At 41.3% G+C, this 19,677-nt stretch overlaps 1 protein-coding gene across 2 annotated transcripts in view; it reads left to right on the top strand.

Moving 5' to 3' along the window:
* The first annotated feature begins 6 nt into the window (after positions 1–6).
* The window catches only part of CCNYL1 (cyclin Y like 1), a 32,306-nt gene continuing 12,635 nt past the window's right edge, over positions 7–19,677 (top strand). Inside the window, exons 1-6 of one of the 2 annotated variants that reach the window (XM_062619793.1) lie at positions 7–430; positions 11,799–11,873; positions 14,315–14,349; positions 16,046–16,146; positions 17,588–17,623; positions 18,286–18,337. In XM_062619793.1, the coding sequence (XP_062475777.1) occupies positions 184–430; positions 11,799–11,873; positions 14,315–14,349; positions 16,046–16,146; positions 17,588–17,623; positions 18,286–18,337 (546 nt within the window). In that variant the 5' untranslated portion in view covers positions 7–183. The remainder of the gene's footprint in view (positions 431–11,798; positions 11,874–14,314; positions 14,350–16,045; positions 16,147–17,587; positions 17,624–18,285; positions 18,338–19,677) is intronic. The other variant, XM_062619794.1, reaches the window with a different exon arrangement.

Below are 19,677 nucleotides of genomic sequence, written 5' to 3'. Positions count from 1 at the left end.
GAGGCGGCGGGGGGCTCGCGCGGCCGTGGGGGCGGGTGGAGGCGGCGGTGATGCGGAGCTGAGCCGAGCCCCGCCCCGCCCTCGGCCCTCCCAACCCCCGCCCTCCCGGCGCCTCGGCTCCCCCTCCCCCGCCACAGCCCGGGAGCCGCGCAGCCGGGGCCCGGCGGGGGAGCTCCGAGCTCCATGGGCAACACCGTCACCTGCTGCGTATCCCCGGACGCCAGCCCCAAGCTCGGCCGGGCCCGCGGCGGCGGCGGGGCAGCGCCTGGGCCCGAGCGCTGGGCGGACGTGTACCAGGCTGCGGCGGCGGCGGCAGCGGGCGGCAGCGGCGGCGGCGGCTCGGGATCGGCGGAGGCCGAGTCCGGCGACTCGGATCCCGGCGGCGGAGGCCCCCACCTCCAGCACATCAGCGACCGGGAGTTCCCGGATGGTGAGCGGTGGGGCCCGGCGGGCGGGCGGGCAGCGCCGGGCACTGCATCCCTGCCCCGCCGGCGGCTGTCCCCGGGGGTGCCCCCGGGGAGCGTCAGTTCCCGGCCCGGGACGCGCCCCTTTTGTCCCGGTGGCGGGGGGGGAACGAGCGGTCCGGTGAGCCCCCCGCGGGGGAGCGGCCCTGCCGCCGGCCGGCCCGCGCCGCGCCCCAAGCAAAGTTCCCCGCGGCTGTCACCGCGCTGACAGCGCCGGGGTTTCCTGCGGGCGCGCCGCCGAGTGCCGCCGACGGTGCGTAAACCGGCTCCGCGTCCGGGACCTCTGCCCGAAGTGAGCGGCGCGGCCGCTGAACGAGTAACCTGGCGGAGGAGCGGACGGTTCCCCCTGCCCGGTGCTGCACTGCCGGGTCCTTGGCTGCCCCGCTGGGCGCACCCCGCCCGCGGGGAACCCGAAAGAGCCATGGCAGAGCCCCTTGTGCTCCCGTCTGAGGTGGAAGTCTGGCTGCTTGTTACTCCTTAACTATGCAGCCGTGACTCAGTCGTAACGCTCAGGCAGTTAGCAAAAGCTGCTGCATTTTCAGCCTCTGTTGAACAGGAGGAAGGAAGAGGGTGTGTGGGGAGTAAGGGAATTAAGAATTACAGAGATTGTGTTCGTATGACATCATTGTGGCTGGACGTGGGTAATTTGTAATCTAGCTATGCGGGGTGCTCAGTTACAGCTGTGGACTCATTACACCGACATTCCTTGTGGTGCAGCTCTCGGTGTTCCCAGTTTGTTTTCCTTGAGCTCATGGGAAAGTCCGTGTTCAGATTCCTTCCAGTTCTACCTGGAGCAGTGGTGTCACACGCACTTGCTGTGTAACGCATCTCCTTTTGAGACGTGCCTCTGAAAAGCTGGCAGGGTTGTGCTGCAGTGATAGTTACAGGGACAGCATGTAACAGGTTTGTGGTGCTCCCGTCTGTCTCTGTATGCGCACATGATACCATAAGCGCACAGCACAGTGTAATAGCGTATGATATTCAAAACTCGGTTTAATTAACAAGCTTCTTGCTGTTCGTTTTCATAATTATAACCACACCTATATGAAATGTATTCAGTTGAAAAAAAGATAGCCTGTCTGACATCTTTAATGTACAAGGTAAACAGTGAGAATTCATGGGCCCTCCATGCTCATCTTGAACTTAGGAAAAAGATTTTTCTTATCAGGGAGAGAAACTGGCTGCCAAAGAATGAGGAACCTTTCAGAAATGGAGTTATTAAACTTGTGAGGATCTGCACAGCACCATATGGTGCAGCTGTTACAGAAACGAGACGGAACGCTCAGCCCCTTGGATCTGCTTTGAGACAGCTGTGCAGTACAGCAGTAGGAGAAATTGTATTTGCCGTCTAGGAGAAACAAAACTGTATTTTTGTGAGATGTTGCAGAAACCTCTCAGCTTTCCCATGCTTTTTAAGGGAGGAGGAGCTGAGCTCCAAAAATTCTGGTAACTCAAGCAAAAATGCCCAAGTTAAATACATCTGCTCAGGAATAAGGGTTGTATTTGTTTGAATCTGAGTAACCAGGCTTAACTGTGAGTTCATCCAGATTTCAGGACTGGCCTTGAAATAGGGAAGTATTTCATACTTTGAATTTGCAGACGTGGATAATGGTGCATAGTCCAAGAGTAAGATAGTAGCTGTCTGTCACAGGTTTTACTTTTGTGGCTATGGAAACTTTAGTCTTGAGGCAGGAGGTAATCCTGAAATTAGAACTGCGTAAGTGGTACGTGTTTTAGATGATGTTAAAGATCAGTTTTACAGTGGTACGTGGTCCACTGTTGCACGGCTCAGAAGGAGATCTGCTACAGATGATTGATGCTATTTGTCTACAGTTTTCCAATTGATATGACTGTTTAGGGCTGCAGAAAGTATCCAAGCTTGGTATCTTTATGGAAATCCAATTCCATGTGGTTAATATGAGGAGTAAAGCTTCTTGTGTTCATTTTTGAATGTTACAAAGCTCTACTTCGGTAGGATGGAAGCAGTTAACTTCAAAATGTAAAAAGCATAATTTGCAAAGCCTGAAATCAAATGTTATGAAACAGACACTGTGATGACTTTTTAGGTGATACTGCTATCTGTTTAATTTAAGACCTTCTGTGAAAATAATAAAGCTGTAAATGCAGTGCTTGCATATACCAGATAGCTAAACTTATCCCTCTTAACTCTGGGATGTAAAAGCTGTCAGCATAGCCAAACTGTGCAAGCTGTCTGCATTAGTGTTAAGTAGTCCAGCAGTTTCATTTGATTACTTCTGTAACTTACTAGTGTATAATATCATAGGTTAGCTAAGATGCCAATCTTGTCCATAATGTAAGGCTGGGAACCTACTTACAGGCCTTTTCTTGAGTGCTTTGGCAGGGGGAAAAGAGAGAAAGCTACAGGGAAAAAAAAGTCAAAATCATCTTGGCTATTTTTGTTCAATGCTGCTCGCTCAGTTCTGGGAGTTTCTAAGAACACAGCTAAATATATCAGAAAGCTAGCATCCAAATGTGATGGAGATGCTTCATTCCTTAAATTTTTATCTTTGTTTGTTGTTCTTAAGTCAGTCTTAATGCTCTTGCACTTGTTTTGCTAAAATTGAGTGTTTTGGTTGAGTCAGGAATGCAGAAGTTACCAACTAAGCCTTGGACTTTTTGTTTTGTAATGTTTTGTCTTGCTTTTTCTTAGCAAGCGGAATGTAGTCCTTGCAGGTCTACGCTCTTAAATGAGGATTATGCTGCATCTTCTCCAGCACACTACTTAACAGGCACTGCTTTCCAGTCAGCACCACTTATATTGTCTGTATCAGATCAGAATTAAACAAGAAAAATCTCACCATCTTAAAATGGGGAGGTTATGAAGTGGTATTTATGTATGACAAAAAAAGGAGTGGTAAGTGGAACGGAGATAAAACACACTGTGAAAGTGTAATGTTTCAACACAAGTTAATTCAAATGGGAAGGGATTGCCAGATCCACTGCTAAGACAGAATTTAAAGGATGACTTTGTATTTTATGGTTCTCAAGATCCTGAGCCGTAACCTGTTCAATGCATGCTTTTCCAGAATGAGGAATAAGCCTGTATTTGTGGTATGATGTGCTAAGCCAAGTTGTATTATGTAAACGGGAATAAATATAACTTTGAAAATTATAGTTTTTCCCCACGTAGGTTCATGCGTAGTGCTAATGTTAAAAGCTGAAATGAACTTGAACTGATGGTTGACTGTTCAGCTGTGCAGTAACTGTTCCTTCTTCCAGTGGGCAAGCAACAGTCCGTAGCAGTTTGAACTGACCAAAAGGCTTTCCTGTCTAGTTTTAGAAATGGCAGCTCTTTGATCTTAACGTGCTATTTGGGGTGTGCTGGTTGCTGGAGTGGCTTCTTTTTTGTTGTTTTGGTGTTCCCCCCTGAAATGTGTGTCTGCTAATCTTTATTTGGCCTTGTTTTTTTTTTCATGCGATACTCTGTTCCTGGTTGTTTGGGGGAGAGCTTCTTTTGGCTGACACTTTCTTGTCTGTCCCTAATTTTAAACATAGATTTAACTTTTCATAAGTGTTTTGATCCTTGGATAAAACTAGAACATGGCCTTGCTTGGCAGACTTTTCTCGCTTGTACTTGAAAACATCCCTCCACCACTGTTGTTTACTGAGTTCACAATTTTAAGCAGGGCTTTGCCTGATTTACATGAACCAAGGGGAAGATTGTTGGCTTACTGAACTGGTGGGACAAAATGAATTTGTACCTTCACCTGGAAAACTAGAGGGTGGGCAGGGGGTTGGAGAACAAGGGAAAAGGCAACCAGGAATAAGAGGGAATGACAAATGGGGTGCTGAGTGGGATGTGGTCATCACAGAGGTTAGATGGGAAAACAAGTGGAAGGAGGCTTTGAAGAGGAAGGTTAACAGAGACTGAGATAAGTGAGGTTTACCTGAACAGGCTCAGACTAGTGCCTAGAATAACTTCAAGAAGCTTTTTGCACCTTTTCTTTTTCCAGTCCCCTCTCTAGAGGCTGTGCCATGCTGAAAGGGCAAGCTTCAAGTTGCCTGTGTACTGCAGTTATTAAGTAGTGTTGAACATGCTTTGATGAAACCTGTGGAACTAAGGAAACTGAATTAATTTCCATCCTGAGTTTTTTTTATTAAACTGTTTCCATGTAATTAACCTCTAGCATCCTTTCTTTGTCAGGCTTTCTTTAGGACACTTTCTCTTTTCCCTCCAACCAGTCAGGGTAGCTGTAAAGCAACAGCAGCTTTGTGGCTCAGAGTATCTGTTGTCTCAAGTGTGATCAGTGTGGTGAGGTCATACTGAAAAGCTGACTAACAGGGGAATGAGCCAACAAAACACAAAAACCTGCTCCTCCCAAATTCACATCACACATTAAAGTGAGGTTTCTGACAATGTTTCTTCCACGTATGTAGGAAGAAGTGACTCTGGGAGGCAGGAGGAAAATTCAAGTTAACATTAGGAATCCATATGCTGGATCTGTAGATCCTTGCCAACAAGCTCATGTTGAGATTTTTAAATCTGTTTGTTTTTTCTTCATTACGGCCGAAGTTTGAATGTGCACTTTTATTTCACTCACCAGAAAATAGTGTTTTCAGGAGAAAACTCTGGATGTTTCGACTTGAAGGGACAGACGAGGATGCAGCTTGCTTTAAAAGCTCGGTGCTATTTGTTTAAATGTGTAGTAAAGCCAGATGGATAAAATTGAAGATCATACTTGCAGGGCATGTAAATATCAGGTTTACCTCAACAGCTTATGCAAAAATCCCACTCTCAAGCAGGTAGTGTTCTGCAGGGTTTGATGAACTGTGTGTGTTTAGCACAGCTTTGCTTGTGTGTGGAGTTCTGTAAGGTTCTCAAGTAATTGGAGTAGTCAAGCATGGTTGCTGGGGTTTATTCCAGTGAGAAAAGTAACACTGGCTTGTTATCAAACATGTCAGCCAGACTCGGATAATAAACTGCTGAATGTCAGCTTCTTTCAAAGACCAAAAAAAGCTTTTCTGTAAAACTGTTGGACATGTTTTGTTATGCAGATAGTTGTTTTTCTTTTCTAGAACAAGCTGCAGGTAAGCTGGGATTCCACAAAGCCACTGTGAAGAGCGACTGAGCTTGTGCCTAAGTGGGCACAAAACTTGATGGCACTGTTACTTTCCTAAAAGCCGAAACTTCATTTGAATTTTGCATTAACATGAGCAATCGGAAGGGGAGAAAAAACACGTTCCAGTCCCACCAGGTGGCATATAACACTTAGCACACAGTACAGTGCATCTTGTTCTGGTTACCTGCAGACACTAGGTGCAAAGAGCGTGTGAGGAGTTGTTACGGGAATAACTTGCAGTTATCAGTATGAATCTAGGATTATAAAACTTGTTTGATCTTTCATGTGTACAGTTAGAAACTTTTGGTTTGGCATATCAGTTAAAAAATTAGAGCAGTGGTGTTCTACTTTTAGCTTCTAATGGTAGTGAATTGTGTTGCGTGTTAAGATCTGTATGGGGAATAAAAAGCAGACAGCATGTAACTCATTCTTTCTCCTTGTCTTTTTGAATGGGCCTACATTAAATGCAGTACAGAAACACATCTCTAGCAAAATATCAGTAACTCCTAAGACCTACCTTGTGAACTACTGTTTTCCTTCTAGTTCCGAGATGAAATCCCAGGAGCATCTAGTTTTCCTCCCTTTTAACTGGTTCTGCTTTCACTGTGAAATTTGGGGCACTCCTGACGTCCTGCTGTTCTGCCTGGCTAAAATGTGTAGAAGTGGTTATAACCCTGGTGGGTACATCGTGAAACACATGTAAGCCTACCCAGCTTCCTTCAGACCCAGGGAAACTAGGTATTGTGTATGGTGGAACAGATTTCTCTATCATGTTTCCCCAACAGGGGCTGTGAATTGAGGGATTTGCACCATGATAGTGGTGTGGACCCTCCTCCGCTTTAAGAAATGCAGGATCCTCTATTGATTTTTTTAAACCACATAACTTAATAGATAACTGAAACCCTGGCTAGCCCACAGTATTTAATAGATGGTCTGCACTTTTGTTTTCTAAATTTTTCTGATTTTAAGAGCGAATTTGAAATGTTTATTATGTCAGCTTCCAACTAAGGACCGTGGTGTAAAAGGACAAGTAAGTCCTTCTTAATTAAGAAAGCTTGTTGTATACTGAAGTAAGTTCTGCAGCCTTCTAAAACATCACAGTGCACATAGATACATGCTGGGTATTGATAATGGTACTGCTGTTATCACAGCAGTTCCATAAAGTACAGCTGTCAGATTTTAAATGGCTTAAGAAAATTCTTCTGTGTATTGTGTGAAGTCAGGATCTTTAAAAGTGATCATTTAACAATGAGGGAGGTCAAACACTGGCAGAGGTTGCCCAGGGAGGTTGTGAAGTCTCTGTCTGTGGAGATGTCCAAAACCTGACTGACACAGTTCTGGACAGACCCCGCTGGAGCAGGGGGCTGGACTTAGGTGATCTCAAGAGGTCTCTTCAAGGCTCAACAATTCTGCCTTTCTGTGAACAAAGGCCAACTGTGCGGGTTGGTTTTCGTTGTTTTCTTTTTACATAGACTTGATTTCCTCCAGGGAGTTAGGGAGGAGTGTTTTTAAGGGACCTGTGCGCATGCAAGTGTTGGCTGAGATTGTTTTCACCAAGGTTTTCCCTTAAAATAGAGTTCCTTTCTGAGAACCAGTTGTGTTTGAAAGCACTTTGTTATGCAACAGATCCAAGTCCTTTACGTATTCAGATTTGCTTGTATTAGTTATGAAAACAGAGCAAGTTTTGTATCTTTTGAGTCTGTCCCATTCTGGAAGAGAGATGTGTTTTGTTGAAGATGAATAATCGGGAGATCAGAGTGCTTTCATTCTGTCCAAATCTGGGGAAGGAGCCACCAGTGGAACATTTAAAGGACAGACTAACCTGTGTGTAGCTGAGGACATAACAGGAGAAGGCAAATGGAAAACAACCTCTGTGTGCTGGGCTCTGTGGTGAGTTCGAGGTGGCTGGTGAGGAGTAAACACAGGTTGAATTCAGAAACCAGAACTGTAACTTTTGGGAATGTTTAGGGGGGTAGAAATAGAATAACAATTTAAAGGACAAATAATTTTATAAGAAGGTAGGAATAACAGACTTTCTGAAACCTGTTGGCAAATTTGTTCGTCTCATTTGTTTCATAATCTTTATTGGGAGTGTTAAGTAACTCACATCTTTCACACTGTAAGGTAATGAAATATGACAGAAGCTCAGACATTAATGAAAGCTAGTATCCCACTGAGCAAGGGAACTCTGTTTACAGGAAGAGATAATATTATGATTTAATGCTTTAAATATATGCTGTATCAAAACGTTACTGCTGGCTGGTAAAGCAGAGGATGGAGCTAAACCAGTATTTTAGTGTTCTAAAGTAGTGAAATCGTCAAAGGGCTGCTACTTAGTAACAGTGACATCTTTGACTGTCAGCTTTATTAACAAGACAATATATGTAGCACGATGCAGTGTGTAAAGTGTGTTCTTAATAGTTAGAAATCACCCATGGAGGTGTGTAAAACAGTAGGTAAGTAGCTAGCTTTATGAATTCCTAAAAGCCACACGTGTCTGACATTGCATAGATGAGTAAAAGTAGAGTCTTGATGCAGATCTTGTGTTGAGGAAAGGACATAAGATCTTGAGCTGGGGGCAGAGATTTGCTTTTCAAAGTAATACGGTCTGTCCCGTGGGGAACTGTGTGCTCTCATCAGCACATGTAGAGCACAGCAGCAGCAGAGGTAGCTGAGATTGTCTGAAGGGCAAGCAAGCTGCAAGGCATTCTTGAGAATCAGAGTGTTGAGAGAGGGAAGTAACGTCAGGCATCTCTGCTCCAGCTGGAGACAGGGTTGATCACACAAGCTTGGTAGTACCACGGCACTGAGAGATGCAGGGAAATAAGAGGGAAGGCTGGTGTTAATACACACCTCCCAGAGCGAGCAGGAGGGCCACTGTAGCACAGCAACACTACTGTGCTGCTCCCATAGACTTAATTTCTGGTGGGAATCTTTCTCACCTCTTTATCACTGAGTCTCTGATAGAGAATGTGTTTTGACTTCTTTTGAGTTGATAGGCCCTGGAAAGAAAATGTTTTGGTCTTGGTTTTTTTTTGCTTTTTGTATCATCCTGTTGCTTCTGTCATTCCTGATTCTTCATGTTTTAATTCCAGTTATTTCTGTTCATCCTGGGGCATACCATGCTGCTTTCTTTCTCTGATGACTTTATGTGTTGCTTGAGCTTTCTGTCCTGTATCTTCTGACATAGCTCCTAATCAAGGCTTACCATTATTTTCAGGGCCAGATATCTTGGGTTTGGCTTGTAAATGCTACAACAGTGAAGTATTAGGAGTTATGCTTGGTTGTGAGTCAGATTGTTTGCAGACAGATTTATCTCTTCCTCTGGGTTTTATTTTGCCAAGTTTCCCATTACATTTTGCCTCTTCTCGTGTTCTTACCAGCCTCTTGCTTTATGCTTCCTTCATCATCTGTGTCGCTGTTGCTTTTTGGTATTCCATGGGCAGCACTGACAGTTTAGGAAGAGCAAATCATACAACTGATTTCTCCACCACTTGGAAAAAAGCATTGTCCAGTGAGAAGAGGGCAGAAAGGATGGTTAAAATTCTCTGGCTGCTTAGAAGGTGAAAGCTACAGGGAGGTGCTCTGCTAAATGCATCTTTCCTTTCTTCAGTCACTTGCAAGACGTACAGTTGGTCTTGATCACTTGTGGGATTTTGTACTGGGGGCTGTGCAATGTCTTGGAGGAACACGAAGTCCTGTGTTAAGAGTTACTGAATTCCGTAGTTCTTTTTCCTCTGTTCTCCTGTGCCTCTTCCTTCCTAATCTTCCTTGCTGCCTTCCCCTGAATATCACACAAGTCTCATACAATCCTACTTGCTCTTCCCTGTCATTCCATAGTGAGTCCCATAGCTCTGTAGGCATTAGTACCCATTGGTGGGAAAGGTGATCTGGTCTGTGTGGACCCTCATTGGAGGCTTACAAAACTCAACTGGGTAAAGCCTTGAGCAACCTAGTTCTACTTAGTAGCTGACCTTGTTTTCAGCAAGAGGTTGAACTGGAGACCACCTGAGGTCCTTTCTAACCTAACATCCAGTTATTCTCAAAGTAGCTGCTGAACTATAAATAAATTCTGAATTGTTCGCCCTGTTTGCATATAAATGTGCTAATAATCATCTGTGTTTGAAATCTGCATATTGCAGTCTTGTTCTGCCTGCTGATGGTACTTAAGTTATTTGGTAGACGAGCAAAATACTTCAGTTTCAGAATCACTCCTTTCTCAAACCTAGAAAGTTGATTAATATTTGCCATTATCAGCGATTGCCTGGTCTGTGCCTAAGTTCATTGGGGTTTCTTTATTTGTTTTAAATAGAGTGTTCGCATTAGGAACTAGAGTTGGTCTCTCTATTGTGTCTTGAAAGTGATTTTGTTAAATCAGTGTAAGAAACTTGTCAACATTGTGACAAGTTTGGGACTTGTCAACATTGTGGACAAATGCAACAAACAGTTGCATTATGTTGTTGAGACATTGCAAGCAGTGGTTAAATGTGCCACTGTGACATTCCATTGTGTGCTGGATTTATTTTTTCTCTCCAGAGAATCAAATGTGTATTAGTGGTACTTCAGGTATCAGCTGTGAGGCAGATTCTGTTCTTGGGCTTCTAAACCAGGACTTCTTACATTTTAACTATACGATTAAATTCAAGAATCGGTTCACTTTGTGCAGTGAATGAGCACATTATGGTGAAAACAGGAATACTGGTTTTGTAAGTTAGCTTCTAAAAACTGCTTTAGGTGGTCTGCTTTTAGAGGAAATTCCTGGTTGAACAATATTTGTGTTCCTGAATAGACATTGGCTACCTTACTTACACAGTAGAGATTCAAAATCACACTGGTCTGCATTCTGGACCAGTGTCAGAGCAATACTGCTACACTGAGATCAGTGATGTTGTAAGTACTTGGAAAACATAGAGGCCTGGATACCAGTGTTTTGCTCTGGTGGGAATCTGGAATGAGAAGTCTTGGGGACACATGTACTTTTGCATTTACATTCACCTGCTGATGCACAAGGGCTGTGGCTGTGCTGTGTGTTAGGTGCAGTACCACAAAATTCGCATGGTTAAGACTTCCAGCACCAAGAGTTTGTGCATGCTGTGGCTACTATTTAACTGCTTCTGTTGGTTGAGTGCATAAAAACCTCTTTAAGATTATTTTTTTTTAATTATTAAAAGTTGATGGTGAATCCGAGATGATTTTTGAGGGTTTGGCAACAGCACTGGCATACCAGTGACCTTGAAACACTAACGTGCGAGTTTGTGAGCTTGCATGCTTTTATGGCCAGCATGGCATAAGTAGCACACAGGAAGATGAGAATGACAAATCATAGAATGGTTAGGGTTGGGAAGGACCTTAAGCTCATCTAGTTCAACATAAATGGATGTGAATTTGCCCTTTCCAGGATGCGCAGTATCACAGTACTTGATTATTATGTTGATGTGTTCACATGAGTCAGTGTGTCTATAGCATGACTTCCTCAGAACAGCTGTTTCTTCTGTCAAAACGCAGCTCAAAATTTCATCATGATGTTTACAGTTTCATCAACAAACTTCAGTGATCACTCCCATCTCAATCTAAGGGAGTAACATATCCTCGTCTAATGTCATCACTGGTTCATTGTGGCAAAGGATTAAAGCAATCATTTTGTTCTTCAGAGCGTTATATTAGCTGTACAGGGTTTTATGTGAAATTCCAGGAGAACAGAATAGCGCAAGATCCATGTTTTGATATTTATCAGTGCTGTAAAAGTTACTTATTAGGTTCTTTTATAAGACCACAGAGATTGTTTGTGTCCATGTGGGGTACTTACAGCACAGAGTGAAAGATCAGCAGTGTCTTCTTTTTCCCTCCCCCTGAAATTATGCTCTTGATAAAAGTTCTCACTTTCTGCCCTCTACTGAGCACAGGCTCCACACTCAATCACCCTAACATAGAGGGGTGCATACTGACTTTTGAAGATATATGTTGTTTTCTGCAGTCTTTCTTTACAGATTTTGTTATGATGGAAACCATGGGATGCTTCACAGCCTCATGGCAGTAGGACTAAGTCCACAGGGTTTTTTATTCAGTGGGGGAAATGTCAGATTTTTATTTATCGTGACAAAAGTAAGGTTTCTCTTTAGAGAGACAGTCCATTCTGAGTATTTCTGATCTTGTCTCCATCACTGTGCTTGAGTGTGTTAAGGCTGGGTGGGAAACGTTGCCGTAATCATCTTCTGTTAAAGGTCTCTCTGTTCTTTTGTCCTTTCTGTTTCAGATTTAGCCTTGGAATCTAATCCGTCTGATCATCCCAGAGCAAGCACAATTTTCCTGAGCAAGTCTCAAACAGATGGTAAGCTTTTTCCAATTTAAAAAAAGGCAGGAGAAAACCTGGAAAAATAACTGTTTATTTTAATTATACAGCTCCAACACTTACATTACTTCAGTTCTTTCAAGGCATAGGGATTAATAATTTGTGTGTTTACACAGCAATATGTTTGTAGGCTGCTTTACTCAACACTCACAATCACTTGTTCTTCTGAACACTTAAATATCAGGAGATTTCAGAGTCTGGATCCTAGCAGTCTGAAGGAGCAAGGCTTTCTTCACCAGTGTAATTCAATCTTCAAGCTTTAAATTAAATATATATATATACACACATATATAAAAAAATCAAGGACAGTTTTCTGTAAGGAATAATAATCCTAAGCCATCAGTCTGTATCAGTTGCTTTTGACTATGTTGTTTTAAACCATTTGAACAGTTCCAGTTAACATAATTATTCTTGAATCTTGGTTTTAATGACATGGATGTGTTGGGATTTTCAGTTACTTTGTAGCTCCCTTGTTTACTTGATAAAAGTAAATGTTGAACGGTTGCTGTAGCTTGCATGTTCCCAAGTGCTGTTGAAAAGTGGAGGCATTTCCGTATTGCACAAGTAAAAAAGAGTTGTGACAATAGTAAATTTTGAAGTTGCAGTTGAAAAGGAGTTTAAGATTATTATTTAAAATGCTTCTGGTCCTCTTACAGTTGGTTCTTGGAGAAGTTTTTTCTGAGCTGTTTTTCTAAGACAGTGCTGCATTTGAGATTGGGCATGTTGTGGAAAGCCGCAGAGCATCTTCCACCTTGGCATAGCTTTGCCCCAGAAAAACAGAATCATTTTGACAGGTCTGTCAGTTGCAGTCCTGCTCTTCAGTCTTATGGCAAGTAGTAAAATTGTCAGTGGTATAACGTTCACAATGCTCAGATAATCTGTGAGAACTGGAAATAAGCACTAGCGCGATTCTCCAGAAAGAGGTGATATCAAAGAAATTTTAGGCCTCTTTCCTTGAGGCCTCTAAGGTCCATCTTCAAACAGAGAATCTGATGTGCACATTTCAAGCACCTCCTAGATAAGTGCTGTTTAAGTTGCAGTTAGCAAGTTGACATGGTTGTTGAGTTTGTAGTGCAGCTTTACAGTGCAGCCCGATAGCTTCACTGCAAGTAACATTCAGACTACATGAATATCCTTCTTGGGGGTAGTATTGCTTTTAAACATGATTCAGATTCTTCAAATATAGTGCATTGGAATGTATGCACTTGTGTTCATGTAGAAAAATGGTCTGCTAGGTGAGATGTTACCTATTAAACTGTTCTCTGAAGCTTGTATTAGTTGGATGAATTGGTTTTTACAGGTTATATTTATGAACAAGTCAGGCAGAAGAATTTATTTTCAAATTTCACTGAATATTCTCTAGTTAACCTTCCATAGAAGTAGTAGAATTAATATAGGTAAGTTCCCTCTCACTGAGGTGTTACCAGGATTATGAGTTTTCATTTATGCAAAAAGAATAATTTTGGATACTCTGTTCCAATAGTTAATTTTCCTAAGTATGTAAGAGAACATGTCCTGCTAACAGGTGGTAATGATCTGAGATCAAAACTTCAGAGCAGTCACCTGTCCAGGCTGGTCACATTTGTATAGCTTTCTGCATGTGTGCAACTTCCACTTTCCTTTAACAGCACTGTTTTACTTCCACTGTTAGAATCATAGAATAGTTAAGGTTGGAAAGGACCTTAAGATCATCAAGTTTCAACCCCCCTGCCATGGGCAGGGACACCTCACACTAAACCATCTCACCCAAGGCTTCGTCCAACCTGGCCTTGAACACTACCAGGGATGGAGCATTCACAACCTCCCTGGGCAAACCTCCCTGTTACAGCTGGAAGTTACACCTTACAGTCTTTTTGAAAAGCTGACACAGTTTACAATTACCAGATAACATGGTTGTGTTTATATGATGAATAGGCATAGCTTGTGCCAGCATCTTCTGTAGAATGAAATAGGTTTTTTACCCTTTGCTGTGTAATGGGAGGAGTGAGAACACATGTATATAATGCTGGGCACCTCACTTCCTCCTTGTGTCTCTGGCAGATTCAGTGTGTGATGTTTTTACTTCTGATTGATAGGTGTTTGCTGTTGGATGTTGAAGTGTCTATTTGAACTACCTGAAATCATCCAGTTTTTCATGATGCAGAGCATCTCTTCAAACCTGATATTTTTCCCTTAGTGGGATGGGTAGAAGTAGTTCTTAAATGTACACGTAGATAGTTGGAGGTAGCATGTAATTAACTAGCTTGATAAAACTTAGGGTTTTTTCCTCAAACTGCTTTTCCAGACACCTGGAGTCAAATTTGAAACTTCTAATACTCGTGTACTTAAGAAGACTAGGTTAATAGAATGGCTTTATTGAATGTAAATTGGAATTGTATTTAAAAAACCTTTCAGTTCACATTCTTTCTCCCTCTTTCTAGTGCGAGAGAAGAGGAAGAGTAACCACATCAATCATGTAAGTAAAACAGATTCTTAATGTGCTATATAGATGGTGTTAGCATACTGGGACAAATTCAAGAAACAGCTGTGGTATTTCTGCATACGTGGTCCTACACATGTTCCAAATTCTCCATAGCAAGATAAAACTGAATTATCTTTGTCTGTAAGAAATAAACAAACAGGCACAGTATCACAGAGCACAGAATGAATGACATCAAAAGAATAAAACTGCATTTTTTTTGTTGTATCAGTCTTGAGCATTTCATAACAGTAAAGGAGAAATACAAGTCAAACTGCCTACTTAAAGCAAATTAAACTGGATTAATTTCTCACCTAAGGTGACAAGTCTCAAATGGCTTGCTGCTTGAGCATCACTGTAGGAGTTACTGTGAGGAATGTATCCAGCATGAAGCGAGGATGATGAACAAACATCACCATCAGCATGATAAACAAAAGATAATCTGTCGGTTTTAAAATCTGAAAGATGCTCTAAGCTTTCTCTGCAAATATTAGCTGGTTTTGACACTTCATTTGCGAAAGAAAACCCCCCAAAAAAGAAAACCAACCCACAAAGAAGGTGCAATGTCATTAATAAGTGCATAAAAAATTATTGACTAGTAAAGATAAAAACAGAAGTTAATAACACAAAGCTTAAAAAATGCTGCCTAGCAAAAGTACCTACTGATGAGTTACTGGTAAGATAATATTTCGAGTCTGTTATATTTAGTATGATTATATAGGTGGATCCTATTTTTTATTCCTTTTCTTTCTATTTCAGTTCCAGCTTTAGTCTGCCAGCACCCAGTGAAATGTGATTGTATTGTTTTTGCTGGCAAACTTCAGCTGGAATGGGAAATATTCCCAGGCAGCCATTGCTGGATAAAGGGTGCCAACATTTTCATTTGGAAGACTTTCAAGGTTTTGGGCAAGGGATTTAAAAAGATTCTGGCAAAAACTAACAAATCATGAACTGCTTGATTAAAATCCTCCCTCAATTATGACGTCCTAGCTCTAGTGCAAGGCATTCTCTAAAAGTGCGAGGGAAGCCTGACTTAGTGTTCTATAGGAAGCTTTCTTACAGTACAAAATTTACAGGATTAGGGTAGATGATGGCACATACTGCTAGTTCTGAACAGTGAAAGTAAGGGTCGTAGTATTACTTTGTTTCCAGATTGCAGACACGAAACAAGACAAAAGTAAAGAAGTTTGGTTGTTTGGGGTTTTTAACTGAAATACAACAAGACAAAATCCCAAATGCAAAATTACCTTTACATGGAACAATACTGGATAACCAGAAAATGTAAAGGTATAGGATATAAAACAGGGAGATTGATGATAAAGGAGTCACAGGAAATCTAAAAGTACATCATGGGAGGGAAAACAGACTTGAACTGCAAGAATGGCATGGAGGAGAACTGAGAAAATTGATGGACTTACTTCTTTAGCTGCAGCTATTTTTTCTGAAAACTACTTATCTAAAACCATCATGTTGTATATTTATTACAAGGGATATTTATAAACCCATCTTGCACAAAGGGTATCCTCAGGAGCTTGATGGCTATAGAGTAGCTTACATAGCAGGAGCAGTCATCTACAAAGACCTCCTATGCCGTAACTATTTGAGCTGTAAAGCCAGTATTCAGTGTGGTAAACCAAAGCTTACAGAATCCCTGTCCTTGAATGTATTTCTGTTCTCTTTCTTTTTTCCTAAGGTTTCTCCTGGGCAGCTTACAAAAAAGTACAGCTCATGCTCAACAATATTTATAGATGACAGCACCGTCAGTCAACCTAACCTTAGAAGCACAATAAAGTGGTAAGAGCCACTTTGTCATCAAGAAAGGGCTGAGTAACATTGCAAGGTTTATTTGGGATTTTATGGTGGTCTTATCTGTTCTAAAGCCAGTTGCACACTTGAATCAGAGGAGCACAGCACTGGTTATTCAGGTTGGTCACGGAAGGGGTATAGAGGTCTGGTTAATGATGACTGCTTATTTTAGTTACAGAGCTAACCTACTGTTGTATTTAAAAGTAGTTACTGTGCACTTGAGAATCTGAGGCAGTGCAGAAGTGTCAGCATTTTGGGGTTTAAAAGTGTATGTTGGGGTGGGGAGCCCAAGGGCTTTGCACTGAAAGCCAAATCCAGAAACTCTCAATCTGGGAAAACTTTAAATGGATTTTGTATGGAGTTGCCAGAAAAGTTTGCAGGCCTGTATTTGCTACTTGCCAGTGGTATTAGCCTGCCCTCTAGTTGTGGATAACGGTATGTTGCTGGTTTTAGTTGTAGCCATTCTACTTGTTCTTTGTATATCAGTTATTTTACGTAAGTGAGTTTGATAATTGATTAGTCTTCTTGGTTCCCCAGTGGAAATGGCTGTTTGCCCTGTTGTTCTGGGTACCACAGAGTCAGTTCTTTGTGCACAGACAATAACAGCTAAGAACTGAGAAGAGAAATTTACTTTGCTTGAAGGGAAAGAAAGAAAAGTAGCTTCAGGCCCAGAAAGCTTTACTGTTGTAACAGTTTAGTAAAGTTTGGAAATGTCTGAGTTGATTTGTAGCTTTAAAATTTGCTTTCAAACAAGGTATCTAGCATGTCACTCCTGTTCTAGAGAAGAAAGTGTTTAAAAGATGGTGCTTGTGCCGTTTCAAAGTGGTCTACAGCTGGTAACAGATCAGAGCTTGCCTATGATGGATTCCTGTGATGGCCGTGTTCCTGTTGTCACTGCCAGTAAAGAATCTGAAATTTGACCACATTAGATAAGCATCAATATGGAATCTGTTGCCTTACGTGACTCAGCAGAGACCGAGATCTGTTGTTCTTTCCTTCTTGGATTATGTTGGCATAGTATCATCTTTATTATTTGCCTTATTTTTTAGACAGTGCCTAAAATAGACAGCCAGGATGCAGAGTTAAAACATTAGCAGAATCTCTACAGTCATGCATGTAACACCAAACAGAACTTCTATTGTATTTTAGTTGTGAATAGTCCACATTTCCAATAAACGTTGCCTTTTACATTTCATCAGGCAATGAAGGTGTATGTTTAAAATGTGGCATAACATTTATTTTGTGGCACAAGTATCTGTACAATGAATGTAAGAGCAGTTTGGCTAGCAAATTTAATTTGGCCAGCTTCCCTTCAGGCAGGTAAATGAATGTGAGAGTAAGCCAATACGTAATGGATTCTGAACATTCAGTGAAATAACGTGCATGGAATATCCTTTAAGTCTTTTTTTTTCTCTTTCTTCTTTTTTAGTGTAACATTAGCAATATTCTACCATATAAAGAACAGGTAAGTGAACTTTTTTTTCTCTGAAATACAACTTTCTTTTTGAGCCAGGGGTGATATGGTCTTGGTCACTTCAGTAACAGCTAGTTGAAAAATCTTGCACTTCATGTAGTATCTGCTTCCTCTTTGTACCCCCTCTTCACCCATCCAGTGGCACAACACTGCACTGAGAATGAAGCCTAAAAAGACAAAACAGGGGGAGCACAGAAAATACACTTAATTCACCACAAATCAGCGTTTGGACTTTGTTTAGTTTTTCCTGAATACAGAGGGATAGATCAGTATTGATGTGTGAATGAACACTCAGTCCCATGCACAAATAACCCTTGCCATTATAGCTAGTTACAGTGTATGCTTCAAAATTACAGCTGCCTTTTTGAAGTAAATGCCATTATTGAGGCCGTTTTTGTATTTTAAGTGAGAACTGTACCAAGCATAATCTGAGAACATGGATAGCTATTCATTATTTAGCTTCTTACATATTCAGCTCTAAGATCTCATCATTAAATGCTTTGCAAAACTACAAGTTAACTTCATATCATATTACAGGAAAAGTTGAACTATGAAGTGTATCTCTTTATCCACTTTAATGAATAATACCTTGTAGTGGGGCATAGCATTACCAAATAATTCCTGTTGCTAAACCAGAGATTTTTACTTTGTAGAGACTCTGACAGATCATTGGATATTTTTGATGAAAAGTCTCATCCTCTCACGGTAAGTAACTTTTTGATCCTCTGAATGTGTATCAACACACGTAGTTTTTAACATCTTGGATTTGTATTGTTTAAGTCGAAAATGTCTTGGCACTAGGTTGCAATCAAATAGATCTTAAATTGTATCTGTGTATGTAATACACAGTGCAAACAGTGTTCTCTGGACTGTTGATACCAGCTAGATCATGAGCAGGTTTTTCTAAATGTTGCAAAGTAAATTTGGTTTTCTGTGCTTTGGAATATAAATAGAAAGCAAGCACCTGATGAGTCTTGCATATTTTGTATCCAGACTTTCTTGTCTAAGTACTTTCTTCCCCTCTTCAACACTACTTCAATTAAAAGTCTTTTCCTATTTATTTAGGAAGACGTGGTTAATGTGCCTAACCTTTTAAATGACTGCAAACGGGAGACCATAGTCCATGAAGCATCTTGCAAAGTAGGAGACAGTGAGTTTGGTCTTTAAAAAGGCTGGAAGCAAAATGTTAAAGCTGGTACAATTCTATTGTGACTGGTACTGGTACACCTTTTAAGGCAGTCTTTAAGATGCAAAACCTCATAACACAAGGCAAGCTTAAGAGTAAAGTGTCCAGTTTGAGCACTACCAGCTTAATGACTGTCCTGCAGAACCATTTCCGTTGTTTCTCATTTGGAATTAATTTAGCAAAGCTCTAGGCTTTAAAAATTGGGTTTGCTCAGGGACTTACCTGAGTGAATGCAGCTTGGTGTATCTCCCTGATTTAGCTGTTATTCCAAGTTTGTTAGAGTGTCATCCCTAAGTGTGACCCATTATGCTAGGAATTGTACACTGAATAAATACAACTCTTTACTCATTGAGAATAATGATCAACTTCTGAAGAGCTGTGTGGAAGAGTTCCTGTATGGACTGTGGTGCTTCAAGAGAGAAGTCCGATCCAAAACAGTTTTGACTACCTGAATCTGTTGTTTCACATGGAAAATTGTTTATCTAATCTAAGATGAACTCTGTCAGACAATTTCATTTCTTTATTTACCAACCTGACATCTTTTGATCCTGTGATACAGTCTACCTCCCATTTAATGAGTATGAATAGAGGAAAATCCTTGTGTCCTTTAGGAAACACTTAAAGGTCTCTTCGATCTTACTGCAATATACAGACAGAAATATAGTAAGGGCTGTATGTCGTACTTATGAGGGGAAAGATAAAAATGGTTTGTTAGTTTCTGTAGCAATGGGGTTTTGGCTGAGAACCTACAGCTCCTTCAGAAAGATTAATTACATGGAAGACATCTTTAAACACCCTTAAAGATTCAGTCACAAGGAGTCCAAATCTCTATTAACCCTAATACCAGAAATAACAAACC

This window comes from Pezoporus occidentalis, unplaced genomic scaffold (genome assembly GCF_034315485.1).
Source record: "Pezoporus occidentalis ecotype Australia unplaced genomic scaffold, CSIRO_AGI_Poc_V1 ctg213, whole genome shotgun sequence".
Classification (NCBI taxonomy): domain Eukaryota; kingdom Metazoa; phylum Chordata; class Aves; order Psittaciformes; family Psittacidae; genus Pezoporus; species Pezoporus occidentalis.
The sequence above is the reverse complement of the archived record's forward strand: the minus strand, read 5'-3'. Positions and strand labels throughout refer to the sequence as shown.